This window comes from Anser anser (genome assembly GCF_964211835.1).
Source record: "Anser anser genome assembly, chromosome: 16".
Lineage (NCBI taxonomy): Eukaryota > Metazoa > Chordata > Aves > Anseriformes > Anatidae > Anser > Anser anser.
In genome coordinates, this window is record NC_139737.1 from 9,106,869 (window position 1) to 9,126,299 (window position 19,431).

General features: G+C 43.1%; 2 protein-coding genes across 7 annotated transcripts in view; one reads left to right on the forward strand and one right to left on the reverse strand.

The window, feature by feature from the left end:
* The window catches only part of KCNB1 (potassium voltage-gated channel subfamily B member 1), a 120,356-nt gene extending 102,866 nt beyond the window's left edge, over positions 1-17,490 (forward strand). Inside the window, exon 3 of the mRNA XM_083802195.1 lies at positions 6,887-17,490. Within this exon, the coding sequence (XP_083658321.1) occupies positions 6,887-8,908 (2,022 nt within the window). The 3' untranslated portion in view covers positions 8,909-17,490. The remainder of the gene's footprint in view (positions 1-6,886) is intronic.
* Positions 1-19,431, reverse strand: part of LOC310882857 (somatomedin-B and thrombospondin type-1 domain-containing protein-like) — a 71,249-nt gene that overhangs the window by 18,381 nt on the left and 33,437 nt on the right. For 2 of the 6 annotated variants that reach the window (XR_014573183.1, XR_014573184.1), the window contains exons 6-7: positions 10,570-10,712; positions 227-1,404 (exon numbers count right to left, since the gene is read on the reverse strand). The gene's annotated coding sequence lies outside the window, so the exon portion shown is untranslated. The remainder of the gene's footprint in view (positions 1-226; positions 1,405-10,569; positions 10,713-19,431) is intronic. The other 4 variants (XR_014573181.1, XR_014573182.1, XR_014573180.1 and 1 more) reach the window with 4 other exon arrangements.

Consider the following 19,431-nt stretch of genomic DNA (forward strand, 5'->3'; position numbering starts at 1 on the left):
AATAGTTCCTGAGGCTGAGCGGACTGCTTGGGACACTGGGAGTCGTTCATGAGCATTCACTTTCCTTAGTGCAGGGTTAAATCACAAAAGCACCTTGAGGAGCAGTTCCCAGGTGTTCACTGCTGCTCAGGGTTAAGGCATTGTTATTTTTTTTATTATTTTTTTTTTCTGAATTCAAACCCTTGGCAACTGAATACAAGATAGAAAGCAAGAATGGGAGAGGTACCTGAAAGGGGAGCACGAAGCTGCAGGGATGGTTGTGTCTGGGGAGGAGGTCTGGATGTGCAAACAGTTTGGGTCTGCGCGGTGCTGTCTGGGGCTGGGCATCTTGCACAAGCGCTGCTTGCTGGGTTGCAGTCTTCCCGGACAAAAGGCAAGGCCAGGAAAAAAAGGGGAACATTGAGCTTATGTGTGTTTGTTTCCTATTTAACTTTCCCCAGCAGCAGAAATAGGACAGATGCTCCCCTCTCATCCTTTCTTGAGCACTATCACTGTGCTGATGTCTCAAGGCAGTGTATGTCTTTGAAGTTTGCCTTTTCAGTGTTTTCATTCATTTATCATTTTCTTCTCCTGTGCACCATTTGCATCTGGGCTTTGCTCAGGAGGAAGACTGACACCATTTATCATTTAACGGGGCTTGATATCTCTCTGACAACTGAACATGTTCTTTACAGCATCAAGGAATTTACAGGCAGCCATGCCTGAAGGCTACTTTTCTGCCCACTTTAGCTTAGTCAGCAGCAGTTGCAGCAGCAGCTTTCTGGGTGCCTGTAGGTAAACAAGGCATCAGCATATAATCAGCAGAAGTATTATATTCCCTTTTAGACCGAATAGACTTATCCTCCCAACAGATAAAATTATTACAGCTATAACTAAAATCAAATAATTAACCAATATTCAATCTGGGCTCTACCAGGCAATGACAAAATTGAGATCTCAGGCATTACAAGGCAAAATAGACATGGTTTTGGTTTTATGGATTTCCTGCTATGCAGTGATGTTTACAGAGGAGCACAGGAGTCTGAACTCTCCCAGCCTGTGGATGCAGTCACTGGGGGCACTGCAGGGATGTGGGGGAGCTGGTGTGTGCAGGGTCCTGCCCCTCCACAGGGCAGATCTGGTACAAATGGGTCTCAGGGGGCTCCTCAAGCCAGGGTGCAGAAGTGGTACGGAAAGTGCCCGATCAGGGGAACTCTTGCACATGGCCTTACCTTCCACAGAAATTAGAGGAACTTGGCATTTGGTTTGGGGTTGTGGAGATTCAAGGTCTTTGACTGCGTCTTAGCATCCTTCCCCATAAAAAAGCAGACTAAAGGTTCTGTGTGCATCCCGTGCCTCTTTATCCCCAAGTTAGGTCTCATCTGCTTGCCATGATCCAAGAAGTGCTACCTGTCATTATGGCCTCTAGAAAAAAAACAAAACAAAACAAACAAACAAACAAACAAACAAACAAAAACAAACAAACAAAAAACAAACAAGCCAAATGGTCAGAATCATGGCATCAGAAGTGACCACTTTCTGCAAACTGCTTCGGTTTATGAATAGATAGGCATTCTCTAGTGAAGAGGTGTTTCCTAAAGCCAGTCCCTGTCAATAAATACCTGCCGTGAGTGGGAGCCGTTACCCCGCGCGCAGAGATTAAGGAACCCTCCATCTGTTTCTGCACCGCACAGCACGTGGGATAGTGCTCAAAATACACTGTGCTCTGTTCCTCGGGGCCTGGGGAGACATGGGCTGGCACAGGCATGGCGGGAGGGAGCTGGACAGTCTGACTCAAAGTGTATTGCTCGCTCGGGGAAATAGGAAGGCTGCAGGAAAAATCCCTCAGTAAATGGAACATATGAATGAAGCCTGGTCCTGATGCCAAGTTTAATCTGCAGGCCCTGATGGAGCTAAAAAAGTGCATTAGACAAAACCATTATTGAACTTCTTGATTACATAACAATTTCCTCATCGTATTTCCAAGAATATTGAATCTATATTCAAACACCCTCCCACTCTCTCCCACACACCACCCCTTCTCCTTGCTATATCAGCTTCATTACTGAGCATGAAGACAGAAAAAGTATAGGGCATGTTGCCATCAGCAGAGAGATCTCAGATGCTTACACTGGGATTTTAGAGCCATCTATGGGATTTGGTCAGCCTATTCTTATTAGTTTTAATGGCTTTGAAAATCTCCAGTCTTATGCCTTGACCTCAGTTAGGGTCTTTAGCGGTGCAAAGAACAGAAAATGAAGTAATGTTTATTACCAGCCCTAAACGCTGCCTTAAACTTACCCCACCCTGAGCTGTCTGGGAGGTAGCATGCGCAGTTTTGCTGCCCACAAAATTCTGCTATCACATGCCGAAGAGAGGCAGGAGATTCCTGAGCATCCTGGCTCCTTTGTGGAGCCCTCTCCTTTCTACAGGCGAGCAAAGACCTTGCTGACACCAAGGATGAATCCCAGGGCCTCTGTCATCTACCAAGCAGGATCAGGCCAGCGCAGGAGCATAGCTCCTGCAAGGTGGTTGTTACCTGCCGAATCTGGGGGGGGATTTTGGAGAAGGTGGGGGTTAGTGGCTTGCAAGCCTGGCACATCCATCCTGCCTCAGGAAGCAGCAGTTGCACACAAACTGGCTACACTTACTCACATAATCAGCTTGCTTGTCTCATTTGCATGTGTAATAACCAGCCTGTATGTACAATCATGCTAATCACTTTGAGGCAATGCTTTAAATTCATTCAAAACCTTGCCCTGCCTGCCCTTGGGTTATTCAGCTTCCACAAAGGAACCATACCAGCAACCCAGATTCGCTCAATACAAATCTTTGCGAATCAGTCAATTTGGTGGAAGAGAAGTTTTTTCTGGAATCCTGCCTATCCGTACTGAGGTGTGCACTCCAAGCCAGGGCTGTCATTAGGAGCCAGTCCAATATCCTCTGCAAGGCACCTAGAAAAGCACCTGAGGGGGAATTTCACAATTCATGGTGTGTTGATGCAGGTGAAACGTGATAGCAAATGCAGAAACAGAGAAAGGGAACTTACCCAGCTTCTTTCATGCCATCTGTTAGAAGAAATGGTCTGAAAGTTGGGCAGGGGATAACTACTCTTAAACCTTATGAGCTTTATGGTGGTTTAGAGAGCGTGTGTGACGCTCAGCTGTGGATACCTGCCCAGTAAGGCCTGGCCTGCCAGGGCTCCTGTCCATAGCTCTGATGGATCCCTGCGTGAGGACAGCAGGGATCGGCTCTCAGGACCGTGGCACCAGAAGCACACAGGTCACAAGTGAGCCTGGAAGAGCAAAGGAAGGAGGAAGGGCTGGGAATCGAATGGAAAGGTTGCCCACTGCACCCAGCATCTCTGGAGGTGCTCTTGGTAGTCTGAGTCGTTCCTGCAGCTTCCTGTCCCTCATTACCGCCAGTGGAAAACACAAAAGCTGCCAAGGCAGAGAATCAGTATGGCTCTGATAGGAAACCCTATTAGAAGGACAGACGGTGATTTCTGTAATCTGAAATCCAAGACTGTAAATACGTCGGGGTAGAGCCCTGTGCCACTGAATGCACTGCTAGTGCCCAGCAACAACAGCAGCTGGTTGCAGTTTGCTGCAAAGAACTGCTGCTCAGGTGGCTTTTTTGGGTGGTAGATGCTACCAGGATAAGACATACCTTAGAGAAGGACCCTCTAAACACCCTATGGGGATGTTTTTACCTCCATCATCTGGGTACTTTCCAACTGAAAAGTGCTTTGAGTACTTGAGGGCAGTCAGCCCACCTTTAGAAGTTTTTCTTAACCTGACAAGCTTCTAAAGATGTATGATTGCAGTAGATCAATAAGGGGGAAAATCTGTACCTCAGGTGCACTGGGGACATCTTGCTGCAACTTGCAGGAGAAGTGATAAATGTCCCTCTCTGTTTATTGCTTAGCTTCATGGCTAGATCTGGTAAACCAAAAAACAAATCTTACACTCAGATCTACTAGTTTTCAAATTTATGTTCACCTGGCATTGCCTTCATCTTCAAAGCAGGAAAGTATATCAAAGGAAACAGAAGGTTTGACACCAATTACTGCTGCTGGATGACATCCACTGAATAAAGATGGAGTGTTAATATTTACACTGAAATTGAAGGAGATAAAACACACTAGGTACATCTAAGTCTACAAATAAGCCCTTCTGTGTATAGCGGGCAGAGATAAAAACCAGCAAGAAATCGGAAATCACTATTGAAAACATCCCAAACACCTTCGGAAATCTTGGGTTGTAAACAAAGCCACAGCAAAAAACACTGAAAGAGCCTTCTAGGAAAGCAAATCGGACTCCCTGCTTCTGGGGATATTTTATTGTTTTCAGGAGATGATCTTCTAAAACAACCAACTGTGCTGAAATAGTTAACAGCTAAATTTCTCCCCCCACTTCAGCATGAGACACTTGACTTTCATTTTATTCTCTTGAGTTTGAAACCATTAGTTCGTGCAGGGGGTGACAGGGAAAAGAAACAGCTTCTCTATCAGTAGGGGTCCATTTCCTGATCACTGCGCAAGCCAAGGGGGTTTGGTCCCATATCAAAATATCTCTGTGAGTTTTGCCTCATTTTTCACCTTTCCCTTCAGCCAAATAAATACAGAATCCATGAATAAGCTTAAATGGTTGTTTCTTCTGATTGCTCATGAGTCAGATTGTATTTCTGATGACCTCTTTCTAACACTCAATTCACTTAAATGTAGGGATTCATTTTGAGGTTGTTTGTTTCCTATCAGTGGATTGTCTTCTGTGAATGCATCTTTATACTGTTAACAATAAACTTTCTTTTAAGTAATCTGTTTAAAAATGAAAGGGAATCTTCTCAGCATTTCTCCTAGTAAAAATTAAATAACTGAAAGTGAGGATATTCTAAAAATCCCAGTATTAGAGAATTGCACAGGAGGCCATTTACACCATTCACTTTTTCTATTTAATCCAATTTAAGCAATGAAACCAGACTGTTTAATGGAGCTAATGTTTGTTTCTAGTCAGATTTCATTCTTCAGATTAAATTGCTACATCTGCAGTGTCATGTACAAATCAAAGTTATGTAGTACACTTTTAGTGAGTTAAAAGGTAAATGTTTTTATTACATTGATTTGCAAGGTTGTTTTAAACTGCAAGTAGATTTTAAAACACTTTTGGAAATCAAAATGTCAATGTTGAAACTCTTACATTACATTTGGATTTTTTGAAGGCGTATGAGCCAGCTTCTCTCCTAAAACCGCAGCTTAGGCTTACTATATGAATTCAAGTGCAGCTTCCAACCTTTGCAGAACACTTCTGCCTTTCAGCTTTTTCGGAGCTGAGACTCTTCCAGAGAAGACCGGGCTGTTTCCAAACCATATTGGATATTTACGTTTCTCACAAGCAAGGCTTGTGCCACTGTAGGGACTATCCCTTCAGACGTCTGTTATTTCCTGACAGTTAGGATATGTGTGCTGGGCTTGGCTGAAGAGAAGTCCTGCAAGAATTTCTTTCTGCAGTGCCCCAGGTGGTAACTGTGAATATTCTGGTATTGCGAGGCTGGCTGAGAAACATGACGGTGAGGAAAGCTAAAATCTAGTTACATGGGCAAGGAAGGACATGGACTCAGAGCATGTCAGATTTGCAATTCATGATGCAGAACTCTTGTCATACATTTTATAATCCGCTGCTGCATATTGTGTATTTAGTCATCACACACACATGTTGCAATTGATTTTATGCTTCTTTTCAATCAAGCAGAAGAAAAGCAAGCATAAGGGACCAGCTTACACTGCAATGAATACATAAAACATTAGTCACATATACGTGTGTTTTGAAATCATTCCTGTATTTTGGCAGTAACCTAAGAAACTAGATATATTCCTACCCAATTAACAAGCTAGAGAAAGAATCCATGCGTAGAAAAAAAAATCCTCAAATTGTCTGTCAGCTCCAAAACCTCCCTCAAATTACTTTAAAAGAAAATGTAATTAGGGAAGCTGGAAAGTATAGAATTAATGTCTATATAAAACAGATATGGAAGGACAGTCTGCCTACAGCATCTGAACACTGCAAATACACTAATCTAGCACTTTATTCTTTCCGGCTCTGCATAAAGTCAGTGGCCCAGGATCAGATTTTATGTGTTTAAATTTTTAGAGACTGCTCACTGCAGATCCTTCTTGTCTCATTGCACTCTTGATCGCAAGAGTCTTGTCTGTCTCACTACTGTGCAGTTTGGTTTGTTTTTTTCTCCTGGCTGTGTTGAGTAGCTGGGGTGGCCAGCTGGTCACATGCAGAATAGCTCAGAGCTCAAAATGTTTTAGAAAGTCTAGGAAGGTTTTCATGTCTTTCACAGCTGTCAAGTTTCAAATTAGAGGTGAGTCATTCAAAAAGAGTGTGTTACTTGTATGCTTATATGTAGTAGAGTTGTACACATCTATCTGTAATTAGCCATAGGCACCCCATTTTATAGATGTAGCCATACATTAAATGGTCTACATTGCTGTGACTGAATCTTGCATTCACAATTGCTCTCCTTCTTGCTTAGATTTTAGAGCTTGTTGTCCAGATGGGCTTTGTTGGGCACCTAATTAGCAGCTAATCAAAAGCTCCTGCTGTGAACTGCTTCACAGTCCTCCTGGCGTCCTAGCTGCTTGGTACATGTTCCTTGAATACACTGAGAGGAATGGACAGGAGCTGAAGTAAATGTTTTATCTGCTCTATACATCTGATATAACTAAGAGTAGCTTCCAAAATAAAATCACTTCAGGATGCATTGGTCATCTGATTTCCAGGTACTAAGAGCAGAGTTACTCTTGAAAAGTATAAGTGGAAATAAAGCCATGTGTTAATGACGATGGTAGATAGTGTAATATATTCTGAGCCGAACTCACTGTCTTCTCTTTCCTTTCCAGATTTTGGCAATCATTTCCATCATGTTTATTGTACTATCTACAATTGCCTTGTCCCTTAACACACTTCCTGAACTACAAGGCGTGGATGAATTTGGGCAGACAACAGATAATCCCCAACTTGCCCATGTGGAAGCAGTGTGCATTGCATGGTTTACAATGGAATACCTCTTGCGGTTCCTATCCTCGCCTAAGAAATGGAAGTTTTTCAAAGGCCCACTGAATGCTATTGATTTGCTAGCTATTTTACCATACTATGTCACTATCTTCCTCACAGAATCCAATAAAAGTGTACTTCAGTTCCAAAATGTACGACGAGTGGTCCAAATATTTCGGATTATGAGGATACTCCGGATTCTAAAGCTTGCCCGGCACTCAACAGGTTTACAGTCCTTGGGGTTTACACTGAGGAGGAGTTACAATGAGCTTGGCTTACTCATCTTGTTTTTGGCCATGGGCATTATGATCTTTTCCAGTTTAGTATTTTTTGCAGAAAAGGATGAGGACGATACGAAATTCAAGAGCATCCCAGCTTCTTTCTGGTGGGCAACAATCACCATGACAACAGTAGGCTATGGAGACATCTACCCCAAAACACTTTTAGGTAAAATAGTAGGAGGACTGTGCTGCATTGCTGGAGTGCTGGTGATTGCTCTTCCTATCCCAATTATTGTCAATAACTTCTCTGAGTTCTACAAAGAGCAGAAGAGGCAGGAGAAAGCCATTAAGCGCAGAGAAGCTCTTGAAAGAGCAAAAAGGAATGGTAGTATTGTCTCCATGAACATGAAGGACGCATTTGCCCGTAGTATAGAACTCATGGACATTGTGGTTGAAAAGAATGGAGAAAGCATAGCCAAAAAGGATAAAGTTCAGGACAATCATTTATCTCCCAGCAAATGGAAATGGACCAAGAGAACACTCTCTGAAACTAGCTCTAGTAAATCTTTTGAAACCAAGGAACAAGGATCTCCAGAAAAAGCCAGGTCGTCCTCAAGTCCCCAGCACCTGAATGTCCAACAGCTAGAGGACATGTATAACAAAATGGCAAAGACTCAGTCACAGCCAAACCTTAACACTAAAGAGTCGAGTCAGCCTGGAAAGCAAAAGGAAGAGCTAGAAATGGAGACCCTTCCCGGCCCTATGGTGCCCTTGCTGACGACTCGTGCCGATGGGATCATTGACATGAGGAGCATGTCCAGCATCGACAGCTTCATAAGTTGTGCTGCTGAGTTCCCTGACTCTGGGAGATTTTCCCACAGCCCACTCGCTACCCTTCCCTGCAAAGGTGGCATTAATGTGATTCAGGAGCAGAGCAGAGGGGAGGGGAGTAGTGCCCGATTTGTGGAAATAAACCCAAGCTCTGAAGGCAGCCACCGTTCTGCTTTTTTCATAGAAAGTCCCAAAAGCTCCATAAAGGCCAGTAACCCTTTAAAACTAAGATCTCTGAAAGTCAACTTCATGGAAGAGGACACCAGCACATTAGTACCAGCATCAAATGTCCTGAGAATATATCCAGACCCTCTCAAGGGCAGGGGAGCTGCTGCTGCTGCCACAGATACTTCCTTACTCTCTGACAGATCTCTCATGAGCCCAGAAACCTCGATCTACACAACTGCGAGTGCGAGAACACCCCCAAAGTCACCAGAGACACAGACAGCCATAGCTTTCAACTTCCACGATGCTGGTATTCACAAATACATAGATGCTGACACTGACGATGAAGGTCAGCTGCTTTACGATTCGAGTCCTCCCGGAAATGTGAGTCCTAAGTACAATGTTACAAACAGTGGTTATCTAAAGCAAAAGGACAATGTTTATAGAACAGAGAAGAACCATTTAGAAGCTGCTGCTTTACCCACTTCCCCTAAGCTGATAGGGCAAAACTGCATTTACTCTATGGAAGGTATCACTGGAAGAACCCAGGGCCATCAGGAGACTGTCAGACTAGAAAATCACATTTCTCCAGAAGTCCATGTATTACCAGGCAGTGGAGGACATGCTAACACACATGATCAAAGCATCTGAGACAGGCTCCAAAAGAACTTACTGAAAGTTTAAAGGAATGTCTTTACAGTCAACACAAAAAAAAGAGCTTCTGCATGGCATGAACTTGGCTGAAATAAGCCACATGTTTCTAAAAGTCTGAGGGGAGGTCCAGTGTGGGTTTGTGAAAATGTCCTTCTCTGAAACAACTTTAAAGACATTGCCCACATCAGTCAAAAATAAGGATTGCAAATCATGATCACACATTGATCTCCTTTCATGTTGTCCAGTGAAGCCAATGTGACCAAATATCCATCCATTCCCCTTGAACGCTAGAGCTCCTTTTGGAAATACTAACACCTGATTTGCATTAGTTCCATAAAGGATGCCGAGGCAGCCAGATTTGAACTCTGGAATAAATTGCTGGGGTTGGTATAAAGCTATCAAAAACACAATGCTCTCTGCTTCAGGGCAGCTGTTCCCCATCTACAGCTTTCTCTGATGGATATTATGTCTAAAGGTAACAGGGAACACTTGCATTATTGGAAAATCCAAGTGAAAACCATTTAAAACAAATAGCGGTCTAGAGAAACCAATTATTAAAATGCTCTGTGTGTGTTTAACAATACAATATCCTGTAGGACCTGACATTTTCTTTTGAAACATCAGCAGGGTGAGTTGCACCACTTGTATCTAATTCCAAACACCCCCTAGGATGTAGTGAAACTCGCACTTACCCTCTGCTAAATCGAAACCTGCCCCTGGGCCAGCGTGTGGCCCTTGGGGCACCCACAGCCCACGCTGGGAAGGTGTGAAGGAGCCATGCAGAAGCAGGGATCTCCGGCGGCATCGCAGGCCCCTTCCCGCAGCCGGGGAGCGCGGGGCTGGAAGGGGAGCTCGGCTCCTCTCCGTGCCCCCGTCCGCGCCGTGGCGGCTCCCTGCCCCATGGGGATGGCCCAGCGCGGCGGCCGGCCCTGAGGCCTGCTCCTCGGGCCTCCCCTTCCCGCCCGCGCCCCGACTTCAGGCCTCGGCCGAAGTCTCGCCCTTGGCGTAGGAGAGGAACCAGTCGGTCTGAAGCTTTTCGCGCCCGCGTGGTGCGGTGAAAGATATGCAAGCGTTACATAAATATGCAAAAAGAGGGATTCTTTAGCTACCCGCCCCGGGCCTGGTCGTGCTCTCTCTTGCGAGGAGGTCGGGCGGGAGCAGCTCCTGCCACGCTGGCGCGTCGTGGCAGCACAGGGCGGCTGCCAGAGACAGCAGGATCAGGCCTGATGTTTTAATAGCATCCACTCATTTTTAAGCGAAACGAGAAAAAAAAAAAAAAAAAAGATTTGACCATTTTAAATGAACAGAACTAGCAGCCACCAGCCTAGGTTTTTAAAATATTATTGTTTCAATAAAGTTATATCAAATTGTGTAGGAAATAATTTGTCTTTGGTTTTTAATATTGGGGGGGAAAAGCACTTTACGTTGACTTTTTGTTGTTGTTGCGATGCTGGAGTAGGATAGCAGAGTGTAACAATCAAGCACTTTAACAAAGCACTATTTTAATTTGTGCCTCCTGTCGTGACTGTGATTTGTTACACGCCGGTAGCAAGTCACAACCTGTCCTGTGATAACTGTGATGGTAATCTTTTATGTTGTTATCCGTTTCTACTGTAAAACTCAGTTGTAAATAACTCTGTCAATAAGCGTTTCCTGACCTATTTCGGAGTACCTGCCGGGGCGTGTAGCTATCTGCATGCAACAGGTCTTGGGGCGTGCAGAGGCACGGGACTCGGGAGCGGAGGCGCACGCTGGAGGAAGACCGTAACCACACGAGTCCGCTGCGTTTTGTTCCTTCCCCCTGTGAAAAAGCCGTTGGTTAGTCCTGAATGTAACTGTCTCTCCGTCCACGCTGTACAGTACTTCTGTCTGTAATCCGTAATAGTGAATGCAGCATGTACGGACAAAAGCAATAAGCACATATCTGTTTTAGGAACTGTTAAGGGTTACGATGATAGCTTTGTTAGGTCTCTCCTTGGCACAAGCCTGCACACATGCTGAAGCAGTGGTCCCCGCTGGCCCCTGGCGGTGGGACACAGCCCAAGGCACCTGCTCAGAAGTCCTCCTTGCCTCCTGCAAGGCCAGGCCCTGGGGAAGGCGCGAGTGAGACCTGAGCCACCACCTCACGAATTCGCCCGCTGGCAGCAGAAGAGACCTCGTGTCATGCAGAGAGCTATGCGGGAGATACTCAAAATCAGTAAGAGGTATCCGTGCGAGCAAACTGTATTCTCCAGGGTATTTACGCAGGGCCAATTCCTGAGGTTCCTCAGCTTTTACTCTGTCTTCACTCAGCCAAAACCACCGTTCGTCCAAATGGGCTCTTTGCCTGGCGAAGGACTTTAGGATTTGGCCATAGTAAATACAAGTGTACTTAGAGGAACTGATGTATTGCTGAGATGCTAGTTAAGATTGAGTCATTAAGAAGAAGTAAAGTGACTTTCCAGCAGATAAGCTTTAAATACTGATTTATTCTATGGCTTCCCAAGGCCATAGAGCGGCAATGAGAAATTTTAAAGAGAACAGTCTTAACATAATCTCTATGTTTCGGTGATCATTCATGTCTGCCATCAGCACAAATGTAAAAAGAAAAAAAAATCAGGGAAATTTTTTTTGATAAAGTAAGTAATAGTGATTTCCAAGTTAAATATTTTTAAAGCTGATGCTTTCATGTGGAAAAAAAGTCATATTTTACATATCGCAAAAGTGAGCATATTTAAATATAGCCATATAGTGTAGTACTTACCACACTTTTTCATCCAAATTGATGTATTTGGTTTATAGATGGCACTGACAAAAATGTATAGATCAACAATTCTATCATTTTTTTAACTGATAATCAACTGGTGCAACTCTCCTTGTAACCAAAGGCCCTCTGTCTGCCTTGTGTGATCATTTACAACACACATCTTATATCATCTATTTAGTCCTACCTTTAAAGTAGCATTTTATTGAGTCACTTTTGAAAGCCAAATTCAAAAGTATCATTAAGAATCTACCTTTTAAGTATGAATAGCCAAAGTCCTATAGATTTCTTATAGAAAGCAAATAATTTAAAATTAAGCATATAATATGCTTGAAGAGCATTTCTTTCTTATTTGTGTATGAAGATGTAGCTCTCATTTTGTGCCCAGTTAAAAAGGAAGTATGTTTAATTTATTTTAATGAAATAAAGTCTGAATATGAAGTATGTATCTATATATGTGTGTGTGTGCACAATACACATATATATAATGTAAGCACTGGGAAATCTACTCTAAAAATAAAGCTATGGTAGACTAAATCTGTACTCATTACAAAAGGAAAGGCAGTGCTTTGAAAACATAATGCTCACCAAATCCTATAGATACTAGAAGACAATTTCATTTTATAGTTCGTTTGGTACATGTTTCCCAAAGCTCATAAAAGTAGGGGAAAATATGCAATATCTCTTGCATCAAGCTAAAGTGTGCAGTTTAATCACTGATATTTGGCATTCAGGTCTGTGAACTTACTGTGTATCGTGTATCGAGCAAGCTGACAGTTCCACCTGCTGCTGCAGAAGACATCGTATCTGAAAGGACTATGTACGTGTGATGTCTGCTCTTGCTTGTATCTTACGCCATCAACACCATTTTTAATATATATATAAATATATATATATAGAATATATATATTTGCGGAAGGAATGGGTGCAGTTTTCTTAACCAGGAGGCAAAGATACTTTGAATTTTAGCCTTGAACAAAGGAAAACAGCAGTCACTTAATGCAGTAGATTTCTCAGTGCCTTTTCTTAGAAACTTCACCTAAGCACACTTACGGAAAAATGAAACAAAACAAAACAGTCTCCTGTGAAATCCACATTTTCTGAAAGGTTCAAGAGTCTATAAAGGTAGAAGAAGAAAAAACAAGGAAAAGAAAACCCGTGGAACGCACATTCCCTTTCTGAACATGCCGTGTGTCAAATGCCGGGGAATATATGTCTGTGCAAGGCATGCAGGAACGAATCCAAGGCGGTTGGTTTCTTTGGCAACTATGGCTGTGATAAACTGTAGCCTTTTCTTCCCTTGCAGCTAATAAGATACACATTTCTAAGGAAAACAATTCTGTAAAATTGTAATGTATTGTTAATATTTGTACCTATTGTATATTTATGTCTTGACAGAATTATGACTGGTACAGTTTATAGTAAATAACAAGGGTATTTAAAACTCATTACAAAGACAAGGTTTCTAAAGCCAAGTTCTCTCTCTGTTGGTAAGCTCCACATAACATGATCTCCAATAGTTTTTAACACCTCATTTTAAAGCAAATAGTAGAATTACTGAGTAAAGCAGCAGAGCGATGGAGACCGTGTGGCCCTGGCGCCCTTCCGTGCAGCTCAGTGGGGAGGGAGATGGGGAGGTGGGCTTCCCGGGCAACTCCAAATTAGCTCCAACTTCTTCGGCAAAGCGCTCATGTTTGGTCAGTCACTTCTGCTTATGGCAATCGAACTGAACAACTGTTACCTTAGATTGTTTTAGGATCACCCACTTGGGGAGAATATGGCTTTAAATAGTTCTTGAATAAAGTACAGATGTTTTAGTTACCTCTGTACCTTCTGTTTGCCATTGTGTTGGCTTTATAAGTATCTGATGTATGGAAAAGTCACGTGACTTTCATGCATTCCAGAGTAGTCTATTTTTCTGTTCAGATAAAAAAAAAAATTATATATATATACAAATATAAATATATATCTGTATTTTTAGCAAATTTATAATAGGGCAATCAAGTCAGATTTCTTCTTTTTGTATTACAGAATAATATATTAGATGCTTTCTTGTTATTCATTTACATAGATGATCCCCTAACTTTTTTGTTGTCATTATTTTCCTTCATTCTGAAAACACCCGCAACATCCCTCCTGGAAGTGTGTCTGCGAAAGGTCACTGAGTTTGTCTGATGTTGTCGCGTTTTTGTATTTTCCTGTTTGTGGTACTTAAAAATAACCAGGGATTGGTTATGGAAACTAAGATGTTCTTTCTGAGAAACAAAGAAGTGGGCCACACTCTGATCTTGGTTATGGCAGTGTAAATGCCAGCCAGTGCCACTGGCTTCAGCATTAACCATAGCCTGGACTTAGCGGAGTTTTTCCAGATTTACATCAATTAATCTGAGAGCATAAAGAGACGGGATTTGAATCTGACTGTCCTAATAATTATTTGGAGTTGGGATAAACATCAAAATTGAAAAGACAGACTCTTATTTTAAGGGCAGTGACCTAGCAATGCTCAGGCAAAGCTCCCTCCAAAGCTCCCACATCCAGGGGAGGTTTCCCTGGGTTAAAACAGAAAGGTCGAGACTTCTTTTTCTACTTTCAGTCCCAGATAAAATCAGGAAATGAGAAAAAAAGTATAGGGGAATAAAATAATAATAATTAAAAAAAGTACCCATTCAGAAAGGGACTGGATTTGGATTTGGCTAAGGTAAATACTACCCATGTACCTTCTTATTAGTGATCTCTCTTGCTCCTTCGTAACTGTGCCGTCACATAAATTGAATAAAACATCCATGAGACAAACGTGCATCCTGAAGCTATCTCATGGACTGTTGAAGTCTAGCATGACCAAGAGATTCAGACTGTCCTGTAACTCCATATCAGATTTGCAGCTTGATTCAGCCCAGCAGTCCGGTCAGTGACAAGGTGTTTTTTTTTCCAAAGATGGAATTTTGTACCCACTTCCTTTTCTTAGCGCAAAACAATCTCCTTGTGTGATTTTCTTACATGCTCACAACACTAGCCAGTAAATCTGAAATGGAATTAATTTGGGAACACATATTTCAGAAAGTCTGGATAACACCCAAATGAGCAGTGTAAGCAGCAGACATTGGTATGCATGTGATTATGTGTCAGCAATAGCCATTTACACACAAGGTTATTAACTGGGTGGGATTTTTTGTTCTTTATTTTCTTTATTTTTAACACAATTACTGCAATAGCCCATGATATATATCATCAAAGATCCCATAAATCTCTTCAAAAGGCACCTTTCACATCAGTAAGTTTGTCTGAGCATATTCAACAACACCACAGAAACCTTCTGATCACGTTAGTCTTAAATTTGGCCCTGTAGGTAGCCCTCCTACCACAACAGAAATGCCCCAAATACAAACCAGCTGAAATGATTATTTTTCAGAATGTGTTTTGCACCCCATGCTGATCAGAGGTAGGCTCTTGCACTGAAACTTTGTCTTGGCCAGACAAAGGAAACCTTAGGGAAACTGAACGTTTGCATTCAGGATGTGTATTCCCTTCGTTGCTGGTGTTACCCAAGCCACAAATAAGTGTCCTTTGACACCAATGGTAGGGTGCCACAGGTGTTCGTATCTGTAAATACTACTCAGAATTTTGCTTTGCTTGATTCTGGTTTCATCGCACAAGAAGTCTTCAGTCTAGAGGCTTAGGAAATAAAGCTTCATTTTTCTTTTTAAACAGAAATAATACTATTGCTATTCAGTAGGACTGAGCAAGTATTAACCTTTAACATTTTTAAAGGTGTCTTTTCAAGACTGTAGTGATGCTACCTTCAGAAAATAATAATCAGCCTGGGCTCAATACAAAGGTCTGCCCAAACTAGAGCATTGAGAGAAGCCACGGAGCTAAATTTGCAAAAAAAATGCCAAATTCTTTGCTGCTATAAATAAATGCCCATTGAGGTCAATGGAGCTGTGCCCAATTTAGCCCAGTAAAGAATTTGGACCCCTATCTTTAAAAGCTAATGGAAAACCACAGGCTCTGCATGACCTCAGGGATGGAGGTGTCTATCCACAGCACCTAAGAGGAAACCAGTGGGGTGAGGGAATGGGAAACAGAGACAGGCCAATGAAAGTCTGTGAAAGGAGAAAATCCTTCATGCAAGAGGACAATAACCATCCCCATCATCCCGGCCTTGACTGAGCAGCCTTCTGTGTCAGCTCACTCTTTGTGGGCTTGATACCGAAAGCAGTGCCCCAGGTTCACAAATGACTGTCCCTACAGCAAGACCACGAGCTCAGCCACGGTTCAACCCTGGCAGCCCTCAGTCCAGGGACCTGCTGATGCTGGGAGGACAATACTGGACGACGGGCCATCCTTCAACTGTGTCACAACCTCTGGTCTTACTGGCAATCTGCAGTTAAGGCCATTTTAGGATCCATCGGTTCTGCTCTACTCACCGCGTTTCGTTTAGGATCTCTGCCCATTTTGTCTCCTCATCCTTTTATTTTTCACTACTCCCAAGTACCATTAGCCACACTTTGGTTCATGCTGTCACCGGGATTTGTTTATACCAATTTTGTTGGCTTGTGAGCAAGACAGAGGACTTTTTTTTTCCCATTCTTTCTGGGGCTTTGGTGATGGGCGCACAAAACTGTTTTTGCATTGAAACATTCCCCACTGGTGAGTTTGGGGGGTGGGGGGGGGGGGGGCAGCATCTCCATCTTCCTTTGAACTCTGAAGCCATGATACTGCACTCAGAAAGGCCAGCCACAGCTACCAACCAAACTCGCTTTCCAACTAGATTAGCATTAAAAAAAAGCCCCGACTAATGCAGAAAAAGTCTGCTTTTTCATCAGGCCAGTGAAACAGTTCTTAATTGGGGAGAAAACACTGCCTGAGGCAGTGCTGCGTGTGCTGCTCCAGGACACCTCCGTACCCGCCGACGGGTGACAGGCGGGCTGTCTGTGTGCTGCACATCGCGGCTGCTCGGTGTTTCACGGCGCTGGGGAGCAGCCTCAGCTCTTCCTTCTCCAAAAGCACAGGACGGCCGCTTGACTTGCGTTGCCCCGCCAGCCCTCAAACCCCGGCCAGTGCTTCCCGGTGAAAGCTCCGAAGGGCAGTGCTGAGCGCCCGTAGTCGCTAAAGGGTAAGAAAGCTGTGGGGTTCCTCTCAAAGAGAAATGTGATATTCAGCAACAAATAGAAAACTGGAAAATGCAGGTTTCCTGTGACTCTCCTAGTACGTGTGGATCAAATTGCTTTTGTATCTGGAAGCTGAAACCAACTGTGACCCAGCTTGAAAAAGGGCAGAATACATGACAGCTTTCTCCATTGCCTCACACTTCACTTATGTTTTACCCTGCGCACTGGGGAAGCAATGGGGAACCCAGTTCAGCTTGTATATAATGATGGGCAGAGCCTCCTGCCTCTGCCTACAGCCCAGCAGATCCTGCACATCTTGCACAATCTCGTCTTTGGGTTATATTGGATCGACCCAAGGGGCAATGCATCGGCAGATGTTTTCTCCCCATTTAAGCACTTTTCCAATCCCCTGGCATTTTGGGGTGATTACAGCAACATTAGCCATATACTAGTGTACCTAGAGTCTTACATTTTTTGTAACTTTGATTTAGTCATTCTTTGTTAAAGTTTATTGACCTCTCCAGTTGTTTCCGTAAACAAATTATTAAAAAAAAAAAAAAAATCAATGTCTTTATATGCATGTAGTAGTATGAAACTGTGATCAATGTGTGACATTCAGAAACTGTACTGTCTTGTAAAATATGTCCAAATGTCTGAGGATTTTAAAGCAATGGTCCCTTACTACAGACTACAGAAATAAATAAAAAGGTATGGATAAAACCAAAGCCTTTATTTGCTCTGTTTCATGGTCATATTTGCTGGCCAAAAATATAACTACCATCAGCTGGCACCGAGCTTCTGCTTTAGCTCATTGCAGCTGACAGCAGGTTTAGACATATGTTATTTGCTCACGGATAAAGCCGTGATTCAGGAAAGCAGTGCCGAGCTAGACACCTCCTGTTTTAAGTCTGACGGATTCAGTGCCCAAACCTGTGTGCTTCAGCCCTCACCCTGCACGGACGAGATCCACCCTCACCTCCTGTGGCTGCGGCTGGGCTTGGGGACAGGGGAATTTGCCAGCCCCCCGTGCGCTGCCCTGTGCCGTGCAGCCTGCGGCGAGGTGCCCGGCACCTCCAGGTGCCTTTGCCTCGGCATCTCAGTCACGAGAACGTGCAGATGCAGAACCAGACACAGATGGGAGAACAGCCGAGGTTTGGAGACAAAGAGCTTTGGGTGTGAAAAGTAGATAAACAGGCTGCTTTTGCTGCTGCTTGAGGCAAAAACTTGGAGTTTCCGATAGAGCCACTGCGGTTTTCTTCTCTATTAGATTAAGTAGCGGGCTGGTTAAATTATGAAAATCATCAGAGCAAAAGTAATTTGAACTGCTCAGGAATATTTTCTTTGAGTTGATTACATCATTTTTTTTTTATTATTTTTTTTATACTAGAATTCAGTTTATGTAAGAGTCCTCAAAGCTTTAATCTGAACCCCCTGATTTATGGAGACATTCTGAGTTAACTCAAACACTTTAATTTATGGCCACTTAAAAATGTAGAAAGAACAAGCAAGCACATGTTTCTACACGGACTGGCCATTTGTTTGCATGGTTCTGCAAGCCGCACAACCTCGCAGAGTAACTGCATGTACAAGGCAAATGGAAAAGACTAAGAAATGCAGTTATACATCTTATTTTATATAGCCACCACGGTTGCAAATGGAGACCGGAAAGTTAAGTACACAAGTGGACAAACCTCACAGAAATACGTGCATAGCCTCTTAACAGCATGTTTCTGCATTTACTTGTGTTCATTTTCAGTTTAGTAAGATCTTTTTCAGAAAATCTAAATGATCAGCTGAGTGTTTCATAACAAGCAGTGACAATGACATCTAATAAGATTAAGGCACTGAACTTGAAGGGAAGTTTACAAATGAAGAACTAGAAAGTGGAGAAATTCCTACAACATATGTCTTCCTCTTCCACTTTCTACTAATGAGATTTTTTTTTGTTATTTGCCTGCCAGACTGAGCATGCAAGCTCCTGAATTATAACCCAGTATCTGTAATTATACTGTCCAAGGAGGTTTTCTCTATGAAGTGATTTACTTTATCAAGTAAATTAAAATAATGCCTATCTCCTCAGGCGTGCTGCTTCATTATTGTATGCCATTCAGATATTAAATATTTTTGTCCTAGTTAAAGTATACTACAGAAATTATTCTTTGCTTTCCTAGACCCCCAGCCCACACCACTCCCAGCCATTACTTGCATGTACTTTATGCCCCAGCAATGTGCTGGCAGCTCGAACCAAACCCCAAGGCAGAAGCACCGCATGGAAAGCAGGGTCCCTCCCTGCGAGGTGACCGGTGGTGGCACTTCGGTGGCCGCAGAGCGGTCGCTGCCTGCTCAGCGTTACTTCAGGCACCAGCAACCCAAAGTTACCATGGCTAGCAGCAGCAGATTTACTGGTCTAACAACAACAGAAAGTGCCAGACTTTACACAGATTAATTAAATGCAGCAGCTTTGTTACGTTTCAGATCTCCTCCATCGCCTCCAGCCCGCTTCCTCCATGGCTGCAGCGGCACTAACCTCACTCTCTCTTTCTCCCCACCTGGGGTTTTTCCTGTGATTTTTCTTATATATGCTAAACTAAGCAGGTTTTTTTGTTTGTTTCTTTCTTTCTTTCCATGTTACACACCAACCTCTGATCCTATTAAAGAAACAACAA